This window comes from Pleurodeles waltl, chromosome 1_2, assembly GCF_031143425.1.
Source record: "Pleurodeles waltl isolate 20211129_DDA chromosome 1_2, aPleWal1.hap1.20221129, whole genome shotgun sequence".
NCBI lineage: Eukaryota > Metazoa > Chordata > Amphibia > Caudata > Salamandridae > Pleurodeles > Pleurodeles waltl.
The window spans coordinates 1,179,289,372-1,179,317,074 of NC_090437.1; the positions used below are offsets into that span (position 1 = coordinate 1,179,289,372).

Genomic DNA, 27,703 nt, shown 5'->3' on the forward strand with positions numbered 1-27,703 from the left:
AACACGTCCACTCCGTTTGCATTCTCAAATTAGATTGATGGTAGGATGCGATCGCGCTCTAAACAAATCTACATACTCTCCTAACACAATTATTATTCCCTGACAGCTCCTCGGCACGAGATGAGTAAATCTCCACCAGAAAGACGCAAACTGGAGAAATCTCGATGTACCCTTTCATCCACTGAACGAATATATGCTTGGACACTCACACACACCCTCCCACAGGAGGCGCAAACAAACAATGAAGCCATTAAAACAACATTGAAGGCTGCACGACCTCCGCCACTTCCCCTCCAGCGCGCGTGCCAGCTGTAACATGATGCCACGGCCATGTGTGTTTTTTTAACTTTCAAGGAGGCAGTTTCAGCTGCATGGGCGATTTACACCGCTGCCTAGTCAGGCAGTCAGACACAAAGAACAGGCACAGCAGAGCGGAGACTGCCACATCACTGTATCTCCTACACAAAGAGGGAGTAATGATGATCGTGCTGCTCGGACTGTTGCTGAGCCCTTTGGCGGGGATCGTCCACTGCTCCCCGAGCTGCAGTCCTATGGATGAGGCACTAGGTAACACTGCTTTTTTTTTTTTTACGAATGATTCATTTTACAACCGGACAGGGTCTGCGTGTGACTGTATATTGCTTAAAACATGTGTAGTAAAGTTATGTGGGTAGTCAGCGAACCTGCTGCTTTCATGGTGTTTGGCAAAGTTCTGATAGAAGAGTTGTGTTTACTTTTACTGAAGTTTGATAACACATTATGATGAAAGTACTTAAAGCTGATATGTCAGAACTAGCCATTGGAGGATTGGTGCCCCATGTAGTGATTGCGGGCGAGCAATGAGACGTAGACTCCACAAGTACACGACATACGGTAATGTCTAACTCTTTGGACGTTGTGTGGAATGGGCCACGCGTTTTTCTCTCAACCCACAAAGAACACTGAGGACCCCGATAAGAAGACATTGCAGTTCATTCCCAGCATGTTGTTGAGCGGATGGTTTTCCTTCATAAATTATGTCATATAGAGAACCACGCGGTTACAAAATTGTATTACCTGTAATTGAAGCTAACATTACCGATGCAACATTTTTAATAGCAAAAGTATGACTCGGATTTCAAACTCGTGCCATCAGTTTAAATTGTGTGTAACTGACGCGCTTTATAATGATTGCAAACCAGAAACAGTATGGCATGTGGGGTAGGTAGAGACCACGTGTAATTCAAACAGTGGCATGATTTAATCAATTATAATTTTGCAATGGTTGCCCCACTTTATGGTTTAATGTGAGACAGATTTTTATCAAACACTTTCAACGTTACATAACAGAAACTAGTTCAGGGCATCCCATTTGACGTCATATGCTGCTTAAGCTAAAACATCTGGCTGTCTAGGTCAATTTAATTAATAGCTCATTTTTCAGATCTTGTTAGATGTATGGTTTAATTTTAGGTTAGAGCTCATGTCGTTGCAAAACAAGCATTGTCAAGCATATAGATCTGGTTTTAATGAGATAACGCATGTAAATAAATAAATGAACAATTGCTCTATGCTTGTATTTTGGGTTTGGGGATATAGGCAATGAGATGAATGCCACAGCATCTGGGTCTCACCCTGGGACAGTGAAACTGGGGGCAGTGGCGTAACAAAACTTGAGAAGACCCCCTGCAAAGTACCTGGGGAGGGCCCCACTTCCCCCTGGACCGAGTCAGAGGGCTGCCGCCCATGCACAGTGTACTGCGCAGATGGGGGCCCCCTGGAGCTCGGGCCCCCCCTGCACCGTAGGGGCTGCCGGGACCTTTGTTACGCCACTGACTGGGGACAAGGAGACACCAACAGGAGCCACAAACAACGTGGTGGGATGAATCACTCATGTGAAAGCCACTCATGTGAAAGACAGACAGTTATTAACACCTGGACAAAGACACTACCTACAGGGAGATACCTAGAAGCATGCTGAAATAGAATACAGGGAGACACCTACATCAATCAATCAATCATATATTTTTGGAGAGCACTACTCACCCATAGGCTCTCAAGGTGCTGAACGGGCGTGCCCTCAGAGATCTGTTGAAGAGGCAGGTCTTGAGGTCCTTCCTGAACTGAGTCAGCGATGGCGGCTGTCTAAGTTGAGGAGGTAAGGTGTTTCAATCTTTTGCTGCCAGGTATGAAAAAGACCTTCCTCCAGCCGAGGACTTCTTTATGCAGGGTACATTGGCGAGCGACTGCTGGGACGAGCGGATAGGTCTGGAAGGGGAGTATCAGGTGATGCAGTGGTTGAGGTAGCTGGGTCCACTGTTGTGGAGGCTCTGTAGGCATGTATGAGGAGTTTGAAGTTGATCCTATTCTCGACGGTGAGCCAGTGGAGGTTTTTCAGGTGTTCTGTGCTGTGTTCCCGGCAGGGGATGTTTAAGATGAGTCTGGCAGGTGCGTTCTGAATTTGTTGCAGCTTCTTAAGGTCTTCTTGGAGGTTCCGGCATAGAGTGCATTGCCATAGTCAAGTCCGCTTGTGATTAGGGAGTGTAGCACGGTTTTCCAGCAGTCGGTTGGTATCCATCTAAAGATCTTCCATAGGAGTCAGAGGGTATGAAAGCAGGTGGAGGCGATAGGGTTGACTTGTCTGGTCATGGTGAGCATTGAGTCGAGGATGACACCAAGGTTTTGTGCTCAGTGTGTATGGGTGGGGTGCCTGCTAAGTGTTGGGGGCCACCAGTAGTCGTCCCAGGCTGATGAGAAGGGTCCCAGGAAGAGGATCTCAGTTTTGTCGGAGTTCAGCTTAAGGCATCTCTCCGTCATCCAGGTGTCGACTGCTTCCATCCCATCCCTGAAGTTCTTCTTGGTTGTTGAGGGGTTCTCAGTCAGGGATATGATCAGCTGGGTGTCATCAACATAGAAGACAATATTCATAACTTAGTTCCTGACGATGGGGGAAAATGGGATCATGAAGATGTTGAACAGTGTGGAGCTCAGTGATGATCCTTGGGGTACTCCACAGCTGATGCAGTAGGTTCTGACAGGTGTGGTGGGAGCCTGACTTTCAGTGTTCTGCCTGTCACGATGGAGTGTATCCATTGAAGGCCCTTGCCGCGTTTGCCTACTGCGTGGAGTGTGGCGCATAGTGTGCGGTGAGACACTGTATCGAAGGCGGCTGAAAGATCAAGTAGGATCAGGGCTGCTGTTTGTCCGAGGTTGGGAAGGGAGCGGCTGTCATCTGTGGTGGCGAGCAAGGTGGTTTCTTGCTGTGGTTAGTTCTGAATCCTGAATGGGAGATCCAGGATGATGTTGTCCTCGATGTGTTGGCGTAGCTGAGTGTTGATAGCTTTCTCAGTGACTCTAGCTGGGAAGGGCAGCAGCGAGATGGGGCGGTAGTTCTTGAGGTCCATTCAGTCAGCTGTGAGGTTCTTCATAAGTGGGTGAATCTCGGCATGCTTTCATTCTTCGGAGTAGGTTGCTGACTCTAGGGAGCAGTTGATGTTCTTGCAGAGATCGAGTGCAATCGAGGCGCTGGCCTTATTGAAGATGTAGTGGGGGCAGGAGTCGGTCTGGGCTCCAGAGTGCATGCTGCTCATGAAGGAAAGGGTCTCATCTGTCGTGAGGGGGTTCCAGTTGTGCAAGAGTCATGGGGTTTCTGAGGATCCTGGCAGGTGTGTTGTTGGTGAGTTCAGAGAGTCTTGGGGTCTGAAACTGTTGTAGATGTATTTGATCTGATGGAAGAAGGTGACCAGTTTGTTGCCGAGATCCTGAAATGGAGGGATGTTAGTGGTCACAGCTTGTGGTTTGGCAAATTCTTTGATGACGTTGAAGAGTTCTTTAGTGTTGTGTGTGGTCCTGCAGGGCGGATTTTCTGGTGGACCTGATGAGGCCGTGGTGGGCTCTTGTGGCGGACATGAAGGTTGCAAGGTCTTCCAGGGATTTGCTGTTCCTCTGTTTCTTCTCCAGCCTCCTGCATGAACGCTTTGATTCCTGGAGGGCGGGGTGAACCAACTGGCTTTCTTGGATGAGTGTTTCCCTGTGGTCGTCCGTAGAAGGAACTAGGGTGCCGGCGCAGTCAGTGATCCATTTGTGGAGGTTGTGAGCCGAGGTATCAGCATCTATTGTTTTGGGGATGGTAAGTTGCTGAGAGTCTTGATGAGTTGCTCCTCTGAGGTCTGGTTCCATTTCCTCTAGGAGGGGCCCGTTGAGTGAGTGTGCGCTCTGGGTGTGGGGACGGGAAAGTTGATGCAGTGGTGGTCGGTTCAGCGTAGCGGGGTTGAGTTGACAATGGTGATGTTGCTGTTGGTGGAGAAAATGGGGTAGAGAGTGTCTCTGGTGCTGTACATTGGTGAGGCGACCAGTTGCTTGAGTCTGATTGTGTCCAGGTTCTCAAGTAGTGTTGAGGTGTGGTGGTAACTGAGATGTTGAAATGGAAGTTGAGGTGGCCGAGAAGAATATAGTTGCTGGAGGTGAGTGCACGGGGGGCTATGAGGTTGATGATATCACCGCTGAACGCTGGGCTCCGGGTGATCTGTAGATGAGGATGCCATGATTGGTGGTCTTAGGGGTGGTGTGCACTTGGAAGTGGAGTTGCTTCATGAGGGGGTGACTTTCTGTGTGTTGATTGTCAGTCGGAGGGTGGCCTTGTTGGCGATGGCTATGCCGCCTCCTGGTTTGGATGGAAGGTCCTTGCGTAGCAGCTTGTAGTCACTGGTTATGGAGATGTCCGGTCTGGATGTTGGGTTGGTCCATGTCTCAGTGAAGAAAGCGATGTCCAGGCGGGTGGTGTCTATCAGGTCCCAAAACTCAATGGTGTGTTTGTGCAGGGAGCGGACGTTGAGGAGGATGCACTTGAGGTGGTCTGGAGGCATTCAGCAGAAACATGCATGCAGAAACAGAGGAGCACAGAAAATGTGGGAGGAAGACACATACACAGTCACCAGGCACCCCCATGTGCAGATACCCCCAAGACCAAATGCGAGTGTTATATTAATTGTAAATCAATTATCTAAATGATTGGAAAGCATTGTGACCCTGAACATTGAGATTGTTGTCATGAAAACTAGTTGTGTTTATGAATCATAGAATTACATTGTGAATGTTAAATGTAATAGAAAGCCACAAAAAGTAAATAGTTGTTATAGATGTGTAAATATTTATATGTAAAAGTGCAAGAAATTTCACAAACTCTTTGGGCTGGCAAAGGAGAATAGCAGGACTGAGTAAGCAAGTGCAAAGCTGGAGTAAATGAGAGGATGGGCAGACTAAGTGGGTGTGAGGAAGAGAGGCGCTAATTTCATGCTAAATGCAACCTTCCAGAGATTCTGATGGGTCTCTCTCAGCCCAACATTGCAGTGGCCATGGGGGTTTTATTGTTAACTGTCTTGCCATAGAGGTTTTACGGTTAACTGTCTTGCCGCAGTCTTTTGTTTCCTTCTTTCTCGAATATGAAAAGTGCACAGCAAAAGAATGTTTCCTGGCTGACCATGATACTGTTTTCATCCAGGCCAGTCATTTCTCTGCACTGATGCTTAAAATACGAATTAACCCGAAGACATTCTTAGAGGGGCCAGAGAATCATGCTGAAATAAAGAAAAGATAGAGCTAGTAAGGACAGTAAGGAAGCAAGAAATGACGCGTAAGGACAACAAACATATAGAAAGGTATTCACCGAAAAAATGGATCTAGCAAAATACTGAAAGAAAATAAAAAAGGGGGTGACATAGAAAACATGAGTCTCAAAGAACCCAAAACACAGCAGAACTCTATATTCAGGCAAAAAAAAGGTTAGTCCACCACTTTCCTGTGCAGACTAGTGCTGTACCACATATCTCCAAGATAAGATCTATTGCTACCGACCCTCTACCTGCTCTGTTTCTGCAAAGCAAACCATATATGGTTCTCAAACTAGTTCTAAGTAGATGGGAGACACAACTATGGGACTGATTAAAATCTTGGGGGACAGAGTTACTATGTCACAAATGTGGCGGATATCTCGTGTGCCACAATACCATTCCATTATTTCATATGGAAATTGTAATCTGCTGGCTGGAATAACGGTCACATTCGTGACATGGCAACACACCCGGCAAGATCTAAATCAGGCCCTATATTTGCTATAGTACCGAAAATCTGAAAAACCTGCCTCTTGAAAATTTGCAAAATATCCAACTTCAGATTCTTAAAAGCAAACTTAAAATCCACTTTATCTGATCTCCTTTAATGACTACACTATTCCACACCCTATTCCTTCTTCCACTGACTTGTTGGCGCTATGTACCACACCATTGCCCGTGGTGCATGAGCTCATTGCAAAATGTGTCAACAAGGTAAAAATGCTTAATATACCGTAGGCCGTTTGTCTAGATCATTAGTGCCAATTTTAATTATGATTAGCTCGTCTGTGCTACAATAGACACACACCAAACATAATAGTTGATTAAATGATTACTTGATTGAGTGAATACTTTCACTCATATAGCTCAGTTTTTGAAACCACATTTGGTTTAGCAAATTCTAGTCACTGACAATGACAAATGAAATTATGGGACAAAGAGATGGCTTATGAAGCTATTACTTAACTAATATGGGCAGATTTACAAAGATGCCATGCAAGGCAACACCGCGAGCAAAGTTGATGCACTGAGTTACATAAGAGGGAGAGAGCAGGAAAATGCAACATCTACTAAGATGTGGCACTGTCCTGTTCTCTCTCTAATGCTGGTGCACCATCAGGCTGACTAGTGCCACACACACATCTTTGCATCCTAGTGCGAAGGTGTCTGTGTCATGTCTAGCATTGGTTTTGTACTGGATGGTACACGTTAGGAGGAATAAAAATATTTTTCATTTTTAACACCAGCTTCAAAGAGGCATTATTTTTTGGCAGAAAGTCCTATCTACTATTGTGAATCGGTAGGGCTTTGTGTCAAAAAGTAGCATGGGAATGCCCCTGTACCACCCATGGTCCCTTGGGGCAAAATAATGCAAAATAATGTGATACTTTTAGGCAACTTTCTAGATCAAAACTTGAAAGTAAACCCTAAATAAACATAGTGCAGGTCTGCAAATGAAGAGCAAAATGTAAATCTGTCCCTTAGTTTTATGGTAAAGTTATTTGTGGATAAGGTCTGTGGAGCAAGGCTGTGGTGGACAACCCTGCACTTTCAACTGCCCTCTGCCAAGTTCCGGTTTAGATAAACTGAGCCCAAAAGCTTCCTTGAGTAAATATATTTTGCTGTGTATCTACGCTGGAGAGTCCTAGGCCAGAACAGTATGTTAGCGTAGCATCTTGTGCCTGACGTCTTCTTTGAAAGGGGATTCACTACATCAGAAGCCAGGTGAGTTTGTCAAATATTGGAATTACACTGTCTATTTTCTAGTGATTTAGTATAATCTGACCTTCTACGTTTTAGAAGTCTCTCTGAATATCTCAGAATAACCATGGTGGTTTTGGGAGGCCGTGCAACCAGTTTATTATTACAGTTTGGCTTCTAAGTAAGCAAAGCTTCTCCCAACGTGTACATATAATTTTCGAAAGTGAATGGACTTGCACGTCTAAAAAGACATTCAGCTGGCGAAGTGCATTTTTTTCTGTATAGTTTTACATATGGCATAATCTAATTTAAAGCATTTACATCCCCATTCCCGAAGAAAGTTATGACATATGACCAATCCAAGTGACACCTTGTTGGGATATTCAGAAAGGTTTGAGATTCAGACATAGGCATAACACAGGACACATTTGCACCTGTTGTCCTAGTCTCTAGTGTTCTTATATTTTGTAATGTAGAATAGACGTCTCTGAAGGGGTAAGGATGCTCAAAAGTAAACTATTTATATTTCACTGACGTTATTTGAAATACATCTTTAATGTGATTCTGCGTGTAAACCACACATTTTCTCGGTGTGAGATTTACACCAGGAAACAGTCCTTCCGAACAAGATCCAGTTTGCACTGTTTTCAAGCTTTTAGCAGAGGTACATATTCCATTGAATTAGCTTGAAGGGGTGTGCATACATTTTGCGCTCAAGGGAATGATGAGAATGTATAATATATAAGCTATTTTTAATTACGTTATGTTTAAATTATGACACACTGAGGAATAATTTTATATCGTCATATCCGACTTTGACATATAGGTTACGATAACAGAAAACTATTCATTCAGTTGCTAGATTCTCACCATCTGCAAATACCCTATGCTCATTGAACTGTCCTCAGGTCTTTACTCTATGGATGCCAGTGCATTGTCTAATGCTAAATCCAGATAACACTGAATAGCTTTGTTTATCTCCTCTATCAGCTTTCAACTTCAATTGGTTAAAGTAGGATTCTAGAATAAAAGTCCAATACAACAGCAAAACATTTTAGGATGTCACGGCTAAATAATGCCGGTCCTATCATAAGTCGAATTGATGGTAGGGCAAGTTTTATTGTGCAATCGTGTATGTGTGTTAGTGCAACAGCTGGGGTAGAGTCGTATGCGTGTGTTTTTTTTGTTTTGTTTGTTTGTTTCTATGTGTGCAAAAAGTGAAGAACCTCAGAGATGTTTTAAGGCATGAGCAAAAGTAACTATAACTCGTGCCCTAAGGTAACTATAACTCGTGCCCCTGCCATGCTCAGTTTTTTCATCAAAACATTTTACTGCAAATATTACATTGATATTATCAATGATGTTATCAAAGATGTCATGAGGGCTGTAATGTGTGGGGGTAATTAGCAGTAAGATCACCTTTCAGTATGAGCCTTAAACATTCACACTTAAAGAAAAAAATAAAAAAATAAAGGATAATGGCATGTGATACACCTGGACTTGAACCCTCAATGCTCAGTGTGAGGGTCTGCAACCAATTCATTTTTTAAAAATAAATTTTTAAGGTCTTTATGTGCTATCTGGGACTACAGGGGGGGTAGGAGCCTCAAGGCCTTCCCCTCAGTCCCTAATGATTTTTTTAAAATATATTTTATTATATGGCCTTTACAGGCTATCTGTAACAGTGGGGGGAGCCTCAAGGCCTCCCCCACGGTCACATTGCTCCAGCAACCAAGGAGCTGCTTTGAGTAGCAGCTCTGTGGTTGCTGGAGCAATGCTTTCATCTCTGTTCCCTGCATACATCATTGCATGCAGGAAATATATATGAAAAATGTGCTTTCTGACAGCGGGATGTGTTTGACAGGTCCCGCTGTCAGATAGTGGACTTTGTTTGCTATGACTTGGATGCAGCTGTCAAAGCTGTGTCCTATGGGGGGCACCTCGGTACATAGCAGGAGCCTGCCCTGGGGGTGGCAGTCCCCAGGCCCATCAGTGGCTCTCTGAGGGGGGCACGCAGTCCCCCTCCAACGTAGAAGAAGCCCTGAGAAGGTGGTGGTCCCCAGGTCCTGGGGGTCTGAAACAGATCCCTTTCACTTTTTTTCATAGCCCAGGGGATGTGATGGTCTCTGGGACTGAGGGGTGCCCGCACAGAAAATGATGAATGTACCACATGCCATAAACGTAAAGACCCTGGGAGCTGGTACCCCCTCCACACATATTTTATTTTGTATGCATCACCCTGGGGAGGTAGTGGCCCTCACGGCTAAGGGGGGGCAGGCAGCCCCTCATTATGTATAAACGATTCCCTTGGGAGTTGGCCCACCCAGGGACTTCAAAAAGACAAAGCACAGGAGCCTACGTTTCATTTTGTTTTAGAATTTTCATTGGATCCGCTGTGACTCATGGTGAAAATTTTAAAAAAATGCTTTTTAGCTTTGGGGGAGGGGAGTCCCTCTGGAACCTCACCCCGAGAGCTAAGGGGTCAGGGTGTCTGTACCCTGGCCCCTTTTCTTTTTTTAAACATTTTTTTCTGGGACTTGGATGCAGAGTCTCTAGATGGCTGTCAACACTTCCTGGTAGAAGGGGTTGACAACCAATCGGATCTCAGCACGAGATCGGGAGGGGTTGCGAATCCTTTGAGTCCCTATATATACAAATCTGTTTTCCCCATAATTTCTCAAAAACTACTGAATGGAAATGAATCACAATAAATCAAAAGGTCGCTTTTTGGACCAGGACCTACCTTTCTGTCAAATTTGGTGTGTTTCTGTGCTATCGCTGTTCAATTTTTCCTATGGAAAAATGTATGTGAAAAAAGTGTTTTCTCGGCCCCCCATACAGATCACCCCAAATTTTTCCAGACAGCAGCGCAAGTGAGTATGCTATTTTTTTGGAAAATTTCAAGAAGATTCATCAAGCAGTGCCAAAGTTATTAGCAAGACAATAAACACTCTGTCTATAGAAACTTGGTCCTAACTATAACTACCTAGCTGTGACCGCCACCAGATATTATAAATATATATATATATTTTTTAAAACAAAGGTTAAAATAACCTTATAATAACGTGAAATGTTCAGTAACAGTGTAACATTTTAAACTCTAAAAAACACTGAAATTCACCAGTTATAGTAATATTTATCTCAAGTAACTTCAACTTTTGCTCTAAGGTAACTATAACTATAACTTGCAACTTCGCCATGCACAGTTTTCTCATCAATATTTTCATTGCATATGTCCCAGTGATTTCATCAATGATGCCATGAGTGATATATTATCTGGGGGTAATTAGCAGTGCATGGCCTTCAGACGTGCGCTACAGAGGGTTGGCCGCAGGACCTGGCCATAGGGATCCCATCCCCGAGGGCCTATTTTTCTTAAACGGCTAGGGGAGCACGTGGCCCCCTTCCCTGAGCCTGTTATGGCCCTTGAGATTTCATCTCCCAGAGTGATATATATTTTTAAGAGAGTGCATGGCTCCCTCCCTGATACTCATTTTGCCCTGGGGAACACATCCACCAGGGACACTAGTTAAAATTAAAGAGGAGGTGGCCTGCGTGGCCCTCCTCCCTGAGCTGTTATCGGTTCCGGTAACCCCATCCCCTGTGGCTGCTTTACTTAAAGTTGTCGTGCCCTGGTGCCCACCCAGGGCACCTACTCTGTACTCATTAGGGGCTGTGGGGGGAGCCCCAACCTGATCCCCAGGTGGAGTGGGATCCGGTATTGGAGTCATATTTTGATCTGTTTCCCTACCTGCATCCTTGCAGGCAGGTAAACAGATTTAAAGTCTGATTCCAACCAGTGGCAGCATTTTGAAAGCTCCTGTCAGCTGAGATCAGACTTTGTGTTTGCTCCTGCTTGATGGAAAATTGAAAAACGTTTCCCCCAAGCAGGATTAAAAATAGGTTTACCTGCCCGCATTGGTCCGGGCAGGGAAACTGCTATGTCCTGCTGGTGGGCTCCACAGGACTTAACTAGTGATCCAGGTATCAGATCTCTGGTCACCCGTGGCCACAGATGGTTCAGGGAGGATGGCTGCACAATCCCCCTCCCTTTTGCAAAGTTTAGAGGCCACAGGGAATGGGTTCTTGGGGCCTTTGGAGGATTGGGGAAGGGGGTGAGATTTGAGGATCATATAGAGTTTAGCTGACACATAGCACGTCTCCTCCAGGGGGAGGAGGTCATGGCTGACAAGCTTTCAGACTTTCAGCCAGACTCTAAATGTCTCCTTAGTCTCCAAATGACAGATTAAGGTGGGTAAATTGCAGGATTTTTCACTATTTACTCAGAAAAACCTCAACAAAACTAAACTATAGGAAACTTTTGAAAGCATTGCATAAGAAAGTCTTGTGCAAAATGTCAGCGCAGCTATGTTTGACAGTGTGGCAGAATAGTTTATAGTATATTTGTAGAATGTTTTCTGGCACTTTGTGCGCAAAGCAATGCTCCTAAAATAACTGCTTGCTGGAGGGAGGACAAAAGTGGTGTAAAGTATCAGTGAATTATTCCCAACTTTCTCAGCATTGTTAGACAAATAACCCAAATAACCAATGTTAAGAAAGATCCGTGATAGAACATGGGTAACAGAATTATTGTGTGGACAGAATAATGCATCAAAATAACGAGGACCAAAATATCAAGAAGGTAAGTACAAATAAGTATGTATACATTTATTATTTTTAACTGCACATCTATGTACCTTGAATAGATATACATTGCAATGGTACTTTTACATGGAGTTGTATATAGTAAAACTTTGCTTATCTATTGAAACTTACGTTCACAATATTTTTGTCCTCAATATTCTTGATCGGATATTTAGTGCCCATGATATTTCTTTCACAATATTTTGAATAAATACCATTAAGACATGTCATGACTTTTGGATGTGTGACCTCTTCTCAATTTTGTGACAGTTCTATGGAACACGCCTTTTAGCGTTAGAAAATGCCTATATGTTTTCCGCATTGGTAGACGTTTAACGTTTTGTGGTGACAGGGTTGTCCTTCTATCACTAATGCCTCGCTATGCTGAAGCACTGAGCTGAAAAGTGTTCAGGGGTTTCACTTGTAATTGGACTGGACAAATATTTTGTTTGCTGTGTGCTTCCTACAACTGTTAAGTAACAGCAAGCCAATATATCAAAAGTTCTTAATGAAGAGATGGGTGTAGATTTTCATCCATGCACTGATATATTACTTTCTCTGTTAGCCTTCTCAGTCTTGGCATGTGTCCATCATGGAAGACTATCAAGAGTCAAAAATCAGAAACATTTCTGAATAAGATCTGGTTCTTTTGATGACCTCCCAGAGGCGTCTCTATAGGGACACCTTTAGACCCAGTGTCCCAGCTCCATTTGTTACTGCTCCTTCCTCTTTAAGGCCCCACAACCGCAGTCGCTGTACTTGCAGGGAGACAACACAAAAATAAACAACACAGTCACTGAGTCTTGCCATGTACAATTAATCCAGCTAACTGTAAAATATTTCAATCTATAAAAAATATACACATAAAATATTTTATATATATATATATATATATATATATATATATATATATATACATACTTGCGGTCACCAGTAGGTAGTTATAGTTAGGGCCATGTTAACACAGGAAAAACATTTTTTGACTTGCCTGTATCTTTTGCGTCGTTTGAACAATCTTCACAAAATTTTCCTAAAAAAGTGTGCCGGTGATTCTTGTTGTGCATGGAAAGTTTTGGAATGATCTGTCAAACAGTGGAAGGGAAAAAGGGGAGGGTATAAAAAGTGTGTTTTCCATGTTAATTCCAATAGGCGTTTTGAACACGACTACAACCCGATCGGCTGGATGGAATTACACCAAATCGGGCAGAAAGCTAGATTTCCTTCAGCAGATTGTGCCTTTTGTTATTTGTTGTTAATTCGTTCAGTAGTTTTTGAGCTATAAAAGGGAAAATAAATTTGTATATCTAGGGCCACAGATCATAACAACGTTGCGATTATCATGACAAATTCCAAATATGCATGCCGATACGACTACTCAGGAAAAAGGTTTTGGCAGAAATGTGTTGGAGGGAAACCTTTTTCCTGAGTAAAGTGTATTTTGCAGTAACTTCAAAGGAGTCCAGGTCTTTCGTTCTACAGAGTATCATGTGTTGTACATTTGGGTTACCGGGACCCTACCCGGACCGCCACACTACAGCCTCTGCACTCTGGGCAGTTGGACTGTGTATATGTAGGAAAGTCCTCCTTTTTGCCCTGGTCACCCGAAACGTTTTGGACAGATATTGGTGGGTACTGACTCTTGGCTGTGCCCTGGGTACTGCTAACCAGTCCCAGGGCCAGTTCACTGGGCAATGTATACATGCAAATGAGGTTGATTATAATTGGCAGTATTAACCTACCTATAAGTCCCTAATATATGGTAGGACATGTAGGTTTCGAGCCCCAGCATAGGTAGTGCACCCATAGGTGAACTAATGATGTGCCCAGTGTCATTTTAAAGGCAGGCCTGCCTTGCTGGTTTGCTTTTAAACTAAAGTTACATGCAAATTCGACTTTGGAATTAAAAGTACTTATGAAGTCATAAACTACCTTATTGTTACATATAAGTCACCTCTAAGGTGGGCCCTAAGTGCCCCTAGGGCTGGGTGCTATGTAACTATAAGCAGGCACCTTATAGAAAGTGTTTTTGTAAACCCTAGTGAGGAAAAATAGCCAAGTCCGTTTTTCCCCACACTATTGTGAATGGGTTCTATAGACTTAAATGGGGATAATTTATTTTAATTAATGAAGTCCCAAAATGAGCTAGATATTTCAAGTTTGGTATCAAACTGATGATTGTTATAACAAATCCAACAACTTGCCATTGGTGAATTTAATATAACTAGTTCAGGAAAGAAATTTTATAACTCTACCTGAAAGTTGACAACTTCAGCTCTGTAGTGCCCTTCTCTGTTTGGCCAGCCTCTGGCAGCCTGGCCAGGCTGTCTTGATGAGGTGTGAAGTAGTCTGGGCTGAAGACAAAGCCAGTGCCTGGGGGAGGAGATCTGCCTCAGCAGATGGTAAAACAGGATGGGGGAGAGGAGCCAAAGGAGGAAAGGACATTTGGAGCAGCTCAGGGCCTCCCCCATTTCCTGCAAACCCAGACAACCAGGTGCCCTCTTGATTAGATTAGGAGAGGGCAGGAAAGGGGTGTGTTAAGGATTTCAAGCCATACCAGTAGGTGGACTCACGCAGACCTAACCTCCAAAATTTAGTGTCTGCCATTTTGGATTTTTGAAGAATGTTGCTCCCTAGCATTGATTTTTGCCACGTTTCCCAGGAAGTGGTCATCCAAGAGGGTGGTGGCATGCCTGTGATTGGACAGTTGTCCCCACTGCTTTTTACTCCAGGAGCAAGGAAAAATATGGCAGAGCTGCACCTGCACTTCAGATCCCTACCAGGAACAAGACAAGAAGAAGAAGGACTGCCCTGCCGGACCCCTGACCTGCACCTGGACACTGCACTCTGAATGACTGCACCAGCTGCACACTTCAGCTTCACTGCAAAAATGACTTTTCCTGGATTCAACTGGTTCAAGAAGCGACTCCCTGTTTGCTACAGGTAGAAAATAGCTAACCCGAGTTCACTGCATCAAAACCTGAAGAAACTGACCAGCTGACCACTGTCCAGTGCTCATTTTTGGAATTGAGCCAGGTGTGTTCTGGGAGTTGGAGTCCTACCTCTCAAGGAGCAACTCAGAGCTTCTGGAACTCTGGGGTGAGCTGTGGACTCCTAAACGACCTTCCACGACTTTCTGGAAGAAGATCCAGAAGTTTGGAGAGCTTTTGGAAAAAAGCTCCATAAAGGGACTGGCCTGACGTTGTGAGTCAAGCCGGCTTACGTCAAGCGTGACCTGGCCTGACTTGCAGGTTTGTCCCGCTGAAAAGCTCCAGAGCCTGAGACATCCATGATTTCACTGGGGCTACTGGAAAGGCAATCCGACAAATTGGCTTGCTGAGGAGGGTCGTCTGACGTCGGACAGAAAAAGGTCCAAAAAAGTGACAAAGTCTGAACGTAAAAAGCTGATCGGGACTTCCTGCGCAGGGTATCTGAGGAAGGCTCCAGGGACATCGGATCTAAATTCAACTTGGGCCCGGATGAAGATTTCCATCCTGAAAAATCGTCTAAGTACGAAGGTAGAATTCTTCAAGAGGTCTCCTGTGACACATATGTGCTCCAAGGAGGTCGGATCAAATTGGTGACTTTGTCCCGGTGAGAAAATTCTTCAAGAAAAAGACTACGTCTGAAGGTAAACCTTGGACCAAGGCCTCCTTCTTGCTGTAGCCGAGCAGGGCTCAATTGTGGTCAACCTTAAAGTTTGACTTCTCCCCGGTCGTGGTATGATCTAGATATAGATATATATATATATACCCCCACTGTGCATGGTCAAAGGTTGTGCAAGGCGGTGGTTGGATTAGTGTATAATAATTAAAATGACTTTACGTTAAAAAAGCCATAGAAATTCACTGAAAAAAACAAAGGTTACTGAACATTATAGTTAGGTACTGAATTTATTTGTATACAACCCTTTAAACACAGCAGTTATAGTTAAAGGTATTTCAAGTAACTATGACTAGCGCCCTAAGGTAACTATAACTTGCGCCTTCACTATGCACAGCTATTTAGTCCACATATTATATCATTGATGTCACCTTCTATGTCATCTTTGGTATTATCATTGCAACATTTGGAATACAATTATTGATGAGAAAACTGTGCATGGCGAGGGCGTGAGTTATAGTTACCTTAGGACGCAAGGTATAGTTACTTGAAATAACTCTCACTGCTGAATTTCTATGGTTTTGCATAAGTCACTTCAGAATTTAAAGATAACGTCTCTGTAACCTTTGTTATTTTCAGTAAATATACATAAATAGATAGATAGATAGATAGATAGATAGATAGATAGATAGATAGACACGAACACAGACACATAAAACGTTGATTTAAAAGTAAAAAAAATAATTTGTATATTTATTACCTACTAGTGGTTGCCAGTAGGTAGTTATAGTTAGGACATTGCTTGTATAGGAATAATGTTTTTTTCTGCTAATAATAAAAGGGGGGTGGTTCCAAAATGTGTTTTCGCCATGTAATCCCTCATAGGGATTTTAGACACATCAACAAACTGACCTGCTAGATGGAACTACATCAAATTTTACAGCTGTATCTTGGTCCAGAAAGAGTACTTTTTGTAATTTGGTGTAAATCTGTTTGGTAGCTTTTGAGTTATTGAAGAGAATCTAGAGATGCAGATCCACGCACCAACAGCAATGCCTTGAACGTAGCCTGATAGAAAAGTTGCAGGCGCCATTCTGTGGTGCCATTTTGTACACAGGCAATCGATCCCGAGGGGCAAAAATAAAACTTAAAAGTCATAGAAGTCGTTAGGGTAGAGGTACCCTGACCCCATCAGACTGATATAGGAGTCTGTGAAGGGCCCTTCATGGGCAAGAAAATTGCCAAAAAACATTTTTTGTGGGCACAAGAGGATCTGCGGATCCACTGCAGAGTTCAGCTCAGCCCACCATGTGAATCTGTGATAAATCCACAGATTCAGTCTCCAGTTAAAAAAACACATACACCCATTCACCCACACAGCCACTCACATTCCCCCTCACACACCCATTTCCAGTCACAGACCCACACACCCACTTACTCACCAACACAACCACTCGCACACCCACTCACAGATCTACAAAACCACTTGCACACCCACTCACAGAACCACACAGCCACTGATACATCTGCTCGAAGACAAACAAAACCACTCACACATCCACTCATAGACCCACACAGCCACTCACACATGCACTCACAGATTCACAAAACCAATTGCACACCCACTCACAGAACCACACAGCCACTGATATACCTGCTCGCATACCCACTCACACACCCACTTATACACCCACACAAACACTCACACTCACAATACAGCCACTCACAGACAAACAAAACCGCTCACACATCCACTCATAGACAGCCACTCACACATACACTCACACACCCACTCACACGCCCAAAACACCACACAGCCACTCAAACACCCACTCAGAGACCCACAAAACTACTCACACTCAGTCACAGACCAACACAGCGACTCACACACCCACTCACACACTTACACACCTAATTACTCACCCACACAACCTCTCACACACCCATACAGTCACTCGCACACCTACTCACAGACCCACAAAATGAATCACACACTAACTCACAGACCCACACAGCTGCTCACACACAGACACACACACACTCATATACTCAGACACCCACTTACACACCAGACAACCACTCACACACCCATAAAGCCACTCACACACCCACTTACAGACCCACAGCATGGAGTTGGCTTCATATGGGGGGGTTAGCCACAGCTCAGGTCCTGTGGCCAGTCCCCTGCTGCTCACAGCTGAAGGTGTGCACAACGTGGGGTTGACTGCATGCAGGGTGTTTGCCACAGGCCAGGCCCTGCTGCGAACCCTTGGCTTGCATTTCTGAAGGCCATTCGTTGCAGCAGTTAGAGGAATGTAAGGTAATTAAATATTACTTAATATTAAAAAAAAACTATAAATTGACTGAAAAAAACAAAGGTTACAGGGACATTATAGTTAGGAAATATAATAAAAAAGTTAGAAATTCACTTAAAACAAAGGTTACAGGTATGTATGGTTAGGTTCAGATTTTATACACATAAAACCATACAAATTCTGCTGTTATCGGTATCTCAAGAAATTAAAACTCATGCCCTAAGGTACCTATAACTCGCACCTTTGCCATGCACTACTAATTACCTCACAGATTACATCAATCATGACATCTTCTATGACATCATTTAATAATATCACTGCAACATTTGCATTAAAATTATTCATGAGAAAACTGTGCATGGCATAAATTATAGTTATCTGAGAGCAGGATTAAAAAATAGAGTGATCTGTTGTGTGACACATGTACACATGGTAGCTGTATTCTGTATATGACTATGGTGTTATCAGTGATGTCATGATTTTTGTCATTTAACCCCTTTGCTGCCAGGCCTTTTCCCCTCCTGTGTCGAGCCTTTTTTTGGCTATTTGGGGCAGTTCGCGCTTAGGCCCTCATAACTTTTTGTTCACATAACTTACCCACACCAAATTTGCATCCTTTTTTTCCAACATCCTAGGGATTCTAGTGGTACCCAGACTTTGTGGGTTCCCCTGAAGGAGACCAAGAAATTAGCCAAAGTACAGCAACAATTTCATTTTTTTTTTTAAAAAAAGGAAAAAAGGGCTGCAGAAGAATGCTCGTGTTTTTTTCCCTGAAAATGGCACCACTGTAAAATCACCATCTTCCCAGCTTTCAGGAACAGGCAGACTTGAATTAGAAAACCCCATTTTTCAACACAATTTTGACATTTTACTGGGACATACCCCATTTTTACTATTTTTTGTGTGCTTTCAGCCTCCTTCCAGTTAGTGACAGAAATGAATGAGAAACCAATGCTGGATCTCAGAAAGCTAAACATTTGTGAAAAGTAGACAAAATTCTCAATTTAGCAAGGGGTCACCTGTGTAGATCCTACAAGTGTTTCCTACAGAAAAGAACAGCTGAAGTAAAAGAGTATTGGAAATGAGGTGAAAAAAACAGCAATTTTTCTCCACATTTTACTCTGTAACTTTTTCCTGCGATGTCAGATTTTTTAAAGCAATATACCGTTACGTCAGCTGGACTCTCCTGGTTGCGGCGATATATAGGGCTTGTAGGTTCATCAAGAACCCCAGGTACCCAGAGCCAATAAATGAGCTGCACCTTGCAATGGGTTTTCATTCTATACAGGGTATACAACAATTCATTTGCTGAAATATAAAAAATGAAAAATAGGTATCAAGAAAACCTTTGTATTTCCAAAATGGCTACAAGATAAGGTGTTGAGAAGCAGTGGTTATTTGTACATCTCTGAATTCCGGGGTGCCCATACTAGCATGTGAATTACAGGGCATTTGTCAAATAGATGTCTTTTTTACACCCTGTCTTAAGTTTGGAAAGAAGAAATGTAGAGAAAGACAAGGGGCGATAACACTTGTTTTGCTATTCTGTGTTCCCCCATGTCTGCCAATAAAAAAGGTACCTCACTTGCGTGGGTAGGCCTAGCGCCTGTGGCAGGAACTGCCCCAAAACGCAACATGGACACTTCACATTTTCACAAAGAAAACAGAGCTGTTTTTTGCAAAGTGGCTAGCTGTGGATTTTGGCCTCTAGCTCAGCCGGCACCTAGGGAAACCTAGCAAACCTGCGCAGTTTTGAAAACTAGACACCTAGGGGAATTCAAGATGGGGTGACTTGTGGGGCTCTGACCAGATTCTGTTACCCAGAATCCTTTGCAAACCTCAAAATTTGGCCCAAAAAACACTTTTGCCTCTCATTTTGGTGATAGAAAGTTCAGGAATCAGAGAGGAGACGCAAATTTCCTTCCACCCAGTGCTCCCCAAGTCTCCTGATAAAAATGGTACCTCACTTGTGGGGGTAGGCCTACCGCCCGCGTCAGGAAAAACCCCAAAACACAACGTGGACACATCACATATTTTCACAAATAAAACAGAGCTGTTTTTTGTAAAGTGCCTAGCTGTGGATTTTGGCCTCTAGCTCAGCAGGCACCTAGAGAAACCTAGCAAACCTGCGCAGTTTTGAAAACTAGACACCTAGGGGAATCCAAGATGGGGTGACCTGTGGGGCTCTGACCAGGTTCTGTTACCCAGAGTCCTTTGCAAACCTCAAAATTTGGCCAAAAAAACACTTTTTACCCTCATTTCGGTGACAGACAGTTCTGGAATTAGAGAGGAGCCACAAATTTCCTTCCACCCAGCATTCCCTTGTGTCTCCTGATAAAAATGGTACCTCACTTGTGGGGGTAGGCCTAGCGCCCGCGACAGGAAAAAACCCAAAATACAACATGGACACATCACATTTTCCCAAAGAATACAGAGCTGTTTTTTGCAAAGCGCCTAGCTGTGGATTTTGGCCTCAAGCTCAGCCGTCACCTAGGGAAACCTAGCAAACATGCGCAGTTTTAAAAACTAGACACCTAGGAGAATCCAAGATGGGGTGACTTGTGGGGCTCTGACTAGGTTCTGATACCCAGAATCCTTTGCAAACCTCAAAATTTGGCCAAAAAATACTTTTTGCTCTCATTTCGGTGACAGAAAGTTCTAGAATCAGAGAGGAGCCACATATTTCCTTTCACCCAGCGTTCCCCCAAGTCTCCCGATAAAAATGGTACCTCAGTTGTGGGGGTAGGACTAGCGCCCGCAACAGGAAACGCCCCAAAACACAAAGTGGACACATCACATTTTCACAAAGAAAAGAGAGCTGTTTTTTGCAAAGCGCCTAGCTGTGGATTTTGGCCTGAAGCTCAGCCGGCACCTAGGGAAACCTAGCAAACCTGCGCAGTTTTGAAAACTAGACAGCTAGGGGAATTCAAGATGGGGTGACTTGTGGGGCTCTGACCAGATTCTGTTACCGAGAATCCTTTGCAAACCTCAAAATTTGGCCCCAAAAATACTTTTTCCTCTCATTGCAGTGACAGAAAGTTCTGGAATCAGAGAGGAGCCACAAATTTCCTTCCACTCAATGTTCCCCCAAGACTCCCGATAAAAATGGTACCTCACTTGTGGGGGCAGGCCTAGCGCCCGCGACAGGTAAAGCCCCAAAACACAAAGTGAACACATCACATTTTCACAAAGAAAACAGAGCTGTTTTTTGCAAAGCACCTGGCTGTGGATTTTGGCCTCTAGCTCAGCCGACACCTAGGGAAACCTAGCAAACCTGCGCAGTTTTGAAAACTAGACACCTAGGGGAATCCAAGATGGGGAGACTTGTGGGGCTCTGACCAGGTTCTGTTACCCAGAATCCTTTGCAAACCTCAAAATTTGTCAAAAAAACACTTGTTCCTCTCATTTCGGTGACAGAAAGTTCTGGAATCAGAGAGGAGCCACAAATTTCCTTCCACTCAGCGTTCCCCCAAGTCTCCCGATAAAAATGGCACCTCACTTTTGTGGTACAAAACTACCTGTTTTTGCAGGGGTGGTGGGCGGCAACTGCGTTTTTGGTCCTGGGCTCAGCAGCCTTCTAGGGAAACCTACCAAACCCAGATGTTTCTGAAAACTAGACACCCGAGGGAGTCAAGTGAGGTGTGACTTGCATGGATCCCCCAATGTTTTCTTACCCAGAATCCTCAGCAAACCTCAAATTTAGCTAAAAAATCAATGCACTGGGACAAATTTCATACTACCCAATGTTCCCCTCAGTCTCCCGGTAAAAATGATACCTTTTGTGTAGGTGGGCCAAGTGCTTTTGAAAGGGAAGAGCCAAAAACATGTTGATATTGAGGGGGAACCAAAGGGGATCCAAAAGGGCAGTTTGCAAAAAAGCATTTTCAGGCCGACAAGTGCAGCAGAATTTTTATCAGTATAGATGAGACAATGCTGAGTGGTAGGAATTTTGTGGATTCCTGCAGATTCCGGAAGGTTCCATCACAAAAACGTGGGAAAAATGTGTGATTTCCAGCAAAGTTGGAGGTTTGCAGGGGATTGTGGGTACAAAAATGGTGCAGATGTTTAATTTTCAGATGTGTCTAGGTCTTGTGGATTTTTCTACATGGCAGCGTCCCAAAGTCCATAAAGTGCAGCCCTCACCATTCCAAGTGGGATGATTTTGAGAGTTAGCCAAGCTCTCATGGCCCAAATGTAAAACTAAAACCCAAAATAATCAAATGTCTTCTTGCTTGCTGTGGGATAAGATGTTTTAGAGTCCGGGGGAGAGCAGAAAGACTGTTACCCCCTTCAGTTGGGAAGGGGGCATAACCAGGCCCATACTGGTTGGTAGCCACCACCCCAATATTTTTAGTTTTTTAAATTTCCCTGGCATGTAGTTGACTTTCTTCCCCCCAGGGTGTGGATCAGGGGTAATTGCCCTATCTGCCCACTGGTGGGCAGAACAACTTTGGCCCCATTTACCCCCACCCTCTTATTTTCGAAAAAAACCTTCCCTGGCCTCTGGTGGGCTTTCTGTGCCCCTTGGGGGCAGATGGGCCTTCTAAAAACCCAAGGGGGGCAGATATGGCCAACAGTAATGTGCCCCCATGGGAAGCGACCCTTACCCAAGGGGCTGCCCCCTAAAGAAAACACACGCATTCACACACACCAATCCCTGGTGCTTAAGTGGTTTCTGCCCCCCTTGGGAGCAGATTGGGCTAACAAAAATCGGCCAAATGGTCTAAATTCAAAATTGGCCCCACAGGGGAGCGACCCTTGCCTAAGGGGTTGCTCCCCACCGCTAAAAAACAAAAACAAAAAAACCCCTAAAAATAATTTCCCTGGTGCCTAGAGGGTTCTGACCCCCCGCGGGCAGATCGGCCTAAAACCAATAGGCCTATCTGCCCCCGGGGGGGCAGAAACGGCCTAAAATAAATCCCCCCGGGGAACTACTCTTGCCTAAGGGGTCGCTCCCCTTGCGTGAAATTGGCGCAAAAACAAAGATCCCTGGTGCCTATTGGTTTCTGCCCCCCTTGTGGGCAGATTGGCCTAACAAAAATCACCCGATCTGCCCTCAGGGGGGCAGAAATGACCTAAAATAAATTTGCCCCCCACCCCCCTGGGGAGCGACCCTTGCCTAAGAGGTCGCTCCCCTTGCGTGACATTGGCGCAAAAAAAAGATCCCCGATGCCTAGTGGTTTCCGCCCCCCTTGGGGGCAGATTGACCTAACAAAAAACAGCCGATCTGTCCCCAAGGGGGCAGAAATGGTCTAAATACAATTTGCCCCCAGGGCAGCGACCCTTGCCTTAAGGGTCGCTCCCCATCTCTAAAAAAACAAACAAAAAAAAACACACAAAAAAAAAATCGTCCTGGCACCTAGAGGTTTCTGCCCCCCCTGGGGCAGATCGGCCTAATAACAATTTGCTGATCTGCCCCTAGGGGGGGGGGGCAGAAATGGCCTAAAATAAATTTGCCCCTCTGCCCCCCCACACCCCTGGGGAGCGACCCTTGCCTGAAGGGGTCGCTCCCCTTGCATGACATTGGCGCAAATAAAAAGATCCCCGGTGCCTGGTGGTTTCTGCCGCCCTTGGGGGTAGATTGACCTAACAAAAATCGGCCGATCTGTCTCCAAGGGGGGCAGAAATGGTCTAAATACAATTTGCCCACCAGGGGAGCGACCTTTGCCTAAGGGGTGGCTCTTCATCTGTAAAAAAGCAAACCAAAGAAAAACCACACACAAAAAATTAGCCCTGGTGTCTAGTGGTTTAGACTGGCCTCATAGAAATAAGCCAATGTGCCCCTAGGGGGGTCAGAAAAGGCCTTGAAAAATATTGCCCCCCTGGGGAGCGACCCTTGCCCAAGGGGTCGCTCCTCTCATGCCAGTTTCATACAAAAAGAAATCCCTGGTGTCTAGTGGGCATTTCAAAAGCCGGATCACTTTACGTTCCGGCTTTTGAAATGCTCTGAGAGACTTCAAAGGGAAGGAAATTCCTTTCCTTCCCTTTGAAGCCTCTCAGGCCCCCATCACATGATCAGAAGAGAAGTGCTTTGCATTTCTCTTCTGATAGCGCTGGAAGCTGAGCTTCCAGCGCAATGGGGAAGTAGCCTCTGATGAGGTCAGCGGGCAAATGCTCTCTGACGTCATCAGACGTCACTAAGGGGGGTCAGGGGGGGGTCGGGGGTGGAAGGGGAAGGGCTTCCCCTTCCATCCCTGCCTTTAAGCCCACAGAGGGAGCGCTAGTGCTCCCTCTGAGCTCTGTGCCCAAGACGTAATGGTTACGTCCTCAGCACACGAGCACTGTGCCGCAGGACTCAACCATTACGTCTGTGGCAGAGAAGGGGTTAAGATTTCATCAGGCCAGGCTCTGCAGCCAACCCCAGCAATGCATGGCCAAAGGCCTGCACAGCAGGCGGTTGGCTGCCTGTGGAGATTTTATGCATGTGCTTCCAGCTCTCAGTTATGCACAGTTAAAAGGTATGCTCAGAGAGGGAGATGGGTGAATGTAATAATAAACTTAAGAATGAAGGAAAATAAAACATTTCCACATAGATAGATACTGTTGGAAATGGATTATTGGTAAGGTAAGTACCTACACTTAGCAATAGGCCACTAACCCCCGCTAGGTCCAGAAAGGTCTCATTAAATTAACCCCAGCTCAACCCTTGCTAGCTTGGCACTGAGCAAAAAGGCTTAACTTAGGAGACAAAGGGCTCGTGAACTCGTGAACAAGGGAGATGCGACTACCGAAATGCGTTGGGTGATTTTTGTTTTTTTGCCAAATTAAACTAATATAAAAAGAGACATCGAGTGACTGAGAAGTTTTTTTCTGTTTTTAGAAAAAACACAAAGAGGAATACGAAAAGGGATTCGCAATCCCGTCTCAGTCTGCTGTGGGGGCGCAGACCTACGCGTAACAAGTTGGAAAAATATATATATATATATATCCTATGCAAATAGCAAAAGACTTTGAGGCTGATTGATTTCACGTTTGGCTTGAGGCTGATTGATTTCACGTTTGGCTGTCGGAAAAACCCAACCACCAAACTCCCAATGCGGAGACCACCATGTGTTGGCGAGTTCCCCTCCGGCCCCATTACGGGTTTTTCCACTGGGCTGACCAGAGGGAATAAAGGTTTCTGCTGGACAGCCCAGTGGAAAACGAGCAGCGGCGTTGGACCCAGCTCAACATGGAGCACAGGGGTCACTCTGTAAGAGGTTGTATGGGTAAGTGACATTGTATGAGTAGCTGTATGGGTCAGTGAGTGGTTGTGTGAGTGCCTGTATGAGTGAGTGGGTGGTGAGTGGCTCTATGGGTGAGTGAGTGGTTGTGTGTGTACTTTTATGGGTCTGTGAATGGGCATGTGAGTGGTTGTGTGGGTGTGTGAGAGGTTCTATAGGCATGTGAGTGCTTCTGTGGAGGAAGTCATCAGTGATTATTAGATATTACTTTACACTACAAAAAATACAAATTCACTGAAAAACCAAAGGTTACAGAGACATTATAGTTAGGTTACCATTTTACCAACCCAAGATCATAGAAATTCAGCAGTTATTGTTATACTTAATTTTGGTAAATTAAATGTTGCTAGTGGGCCTGCAACACTGATTGTGCCACCCTCATAAGTATCCCATTAGCCATGTCTCAGGCCTGCCAATGCAAGGCCTGTGTGTGCAGTTTCACTGCCACTTTTACATGGCATTTGTTGGACTTGGCCCTTTTTCCAGGGTCATCCCCAATCTTTTTGCCTCTTTCCTCCTATTTTTTCTGACCTATTTTTGTCGGACTCTGGACACTTTACCACTGCTAACCAGTGGTAAAGTATATATCCTCTCAGTGTAAATTGTATTGGTGATTGGTTTATCCATGAATGGCATATTTGATTTACTAATAAGTCCCCAGTAAAGCGCACTAGAGATGCCCAGGGCCTGTAAATCAAATGCGACTAGTGTGCCTGTAGCACCGGTTGTGCCACCCACATTAGTAGCCATGTAAACATGTCTCAGATCTGCCACTGCAGAGTCTGTGTGTGCAGTTTAAACTGTGCCAATTCGACTTGGAAAGTGTACCCACTTGCCAGGCCTAAACCTTCCCTTTTCACACAAGTAGGACATCCCTAAGGTAAACCCTAGGTAGCCCCATGAGCAGGGTGCAGTATATGTTAAAGGTGGGGCATGTGCTGATGTGTTTTACATGTCCTGACAGTGACATACTGCCAAATTTGTTTTTCACTGTTGCAAGGCCTATCTCTCTCGTAGATTAACATGGGGGCTGCCTTTAAATATCCTTAAAGCGCAGATTCCCTTTGAGAGAAGATAGAAATATGGAGTTTAGGGCCTCTGAACTCACAATTTAAAAATACATCTTTTAGTGAAGTTGATTTTTAGATTGTGTGTTTGAAAATGGCACTTTTAGAAAGTAGGCATTTTCTTGTTTAAACCATTTTGTGACTCTGCCTGTTTGTGGATTCCCTGTCTGGGTCAGTTTGACAGTCGGGCTGTTTGCACCTCTCCTCTAGACAGTGACACAAAGGGAGCTGGGGTGTAGCCTGCATATCCTGATGAGCCATCTGTGCTGGAAGGGAGGGGAGGAGTGGTCACTGAAAGGGCTGTGCGTGCCCTCACACAATGCAGTCTCCAACCCCCTGGTGTGAGTCTGGAGCCTGGTCTGGGAAGGCAGGATCTTGTAAACAACAGAGACTTTCCTTTGAAGTTAGCCTACTTCAAAGACAGAAAGGGGTATAAGAAGAGGACCCAAAGCCCCATAAAATCAGATTACTTTGATGATTCAAGAGGAACCTCTGCCTGGAGAAGAGCTGAAGAGCTTAGGAAAAGTGCTGCCCTGTGACTGTGCTGTGTTGGATTATCCTGCAGTTGCTGCTTCTGCCTATGCAGGGGGACAGAGACTGGGCTTTGTTGCATTCCTGCTTGAGAAGTGACTCCAAGGGCTTGGAGTAGAGTATTCCTCCTGTTTTGAAGCCTCAGGGACAGGAAAGGCTTCACCAACCAGACCTGACTCTACTTGCTGTGGACTCTAGCTTGCCAGAGGGGGCCATTCCAGTTCCTATACCCCTGGAAGTAAATTCCTTGAGAAAATACAGTCAAACGATGCCAGACAATGCTGTGGGACTTCACAAAGGATATCGCTGCCCAGAACCGTAACGCCGCTTGCCCCGAGGCCATGGACCTCGCTGAGTGTGCCGAATCCAAAGACCCCATGAGGCTGTGGACCTTGTAGAAGTCTGACGACCCTGTAGGCTACGCATCACTGCAGCCTCTGATCCCACCTGATTTTGCTGACACCAGAGTGTCATAAGTCCAACATCCGTGAAGATCAACATCATCGCAGTGCTTGTGGCCCTGTGATGTCATTGCGATCCCATGAGGTTGCCCAGCTGCATCGTGACTCCACTGGACTTCGTATCTGCTGGAACCAAGGGACCGACTTAGCATCTCACACCCCTTCATCTCAACCGCCCTGTAGTGAGGACCCGACGCCGTTGCGCAATGCCACAGTCCTGCCCCGGGCACTGGAACCAACGATGCCGTGGACCCAGCGAAACTGCTCTCCCCGACTCCGTGCACCGGCCTGTTTTCTACTTGTTTCTTAAGGTACTGTAACTACTCCGTAAACGGCGCAATTGGAGTTGCACTTTAGGAAACGACTCTGTCACAATGCCACGTAATACCAAATTGCAATATTTGTACCTCAAGGCACTGTTTTCTTGCTTTTAAGTGCTAAATTCGTATTTATAACTGTATATTGTGGATTTTTATCGTATCTGGTCTTGTTTATTTAGGTAAAAAATGTACTGTTTTTCTAAACCTGTGTTGTGTCATTTTGTAGTGGTTCACTGTTTTACTGTGTGTGTTT

General features: G+C 44.8%; 1 protein-coding gene across 1 annotated transcript in view; it reads left to right on the forward strand.

The window, feature by feature from the left end:
• Positions 1-281: 281 nt before the first annotated feature.
• The window catches only part of CPZ (carboxypeptidase Z), a 274,165-nt gene continuing 246,743 nt past the window's right edge, over positions 282-27,703 (forward strand). The window contains exon 1 of the mRNA XM_069203449.1: positions 282-567. Coding sequence (XP_069059550.1) covers positions 372-567 — 196 coding nt within the window. The 5' untranslated portion in view covers positions 282-371. The remainder of the gene's footprint in view (positions 568-27,703) is intronic.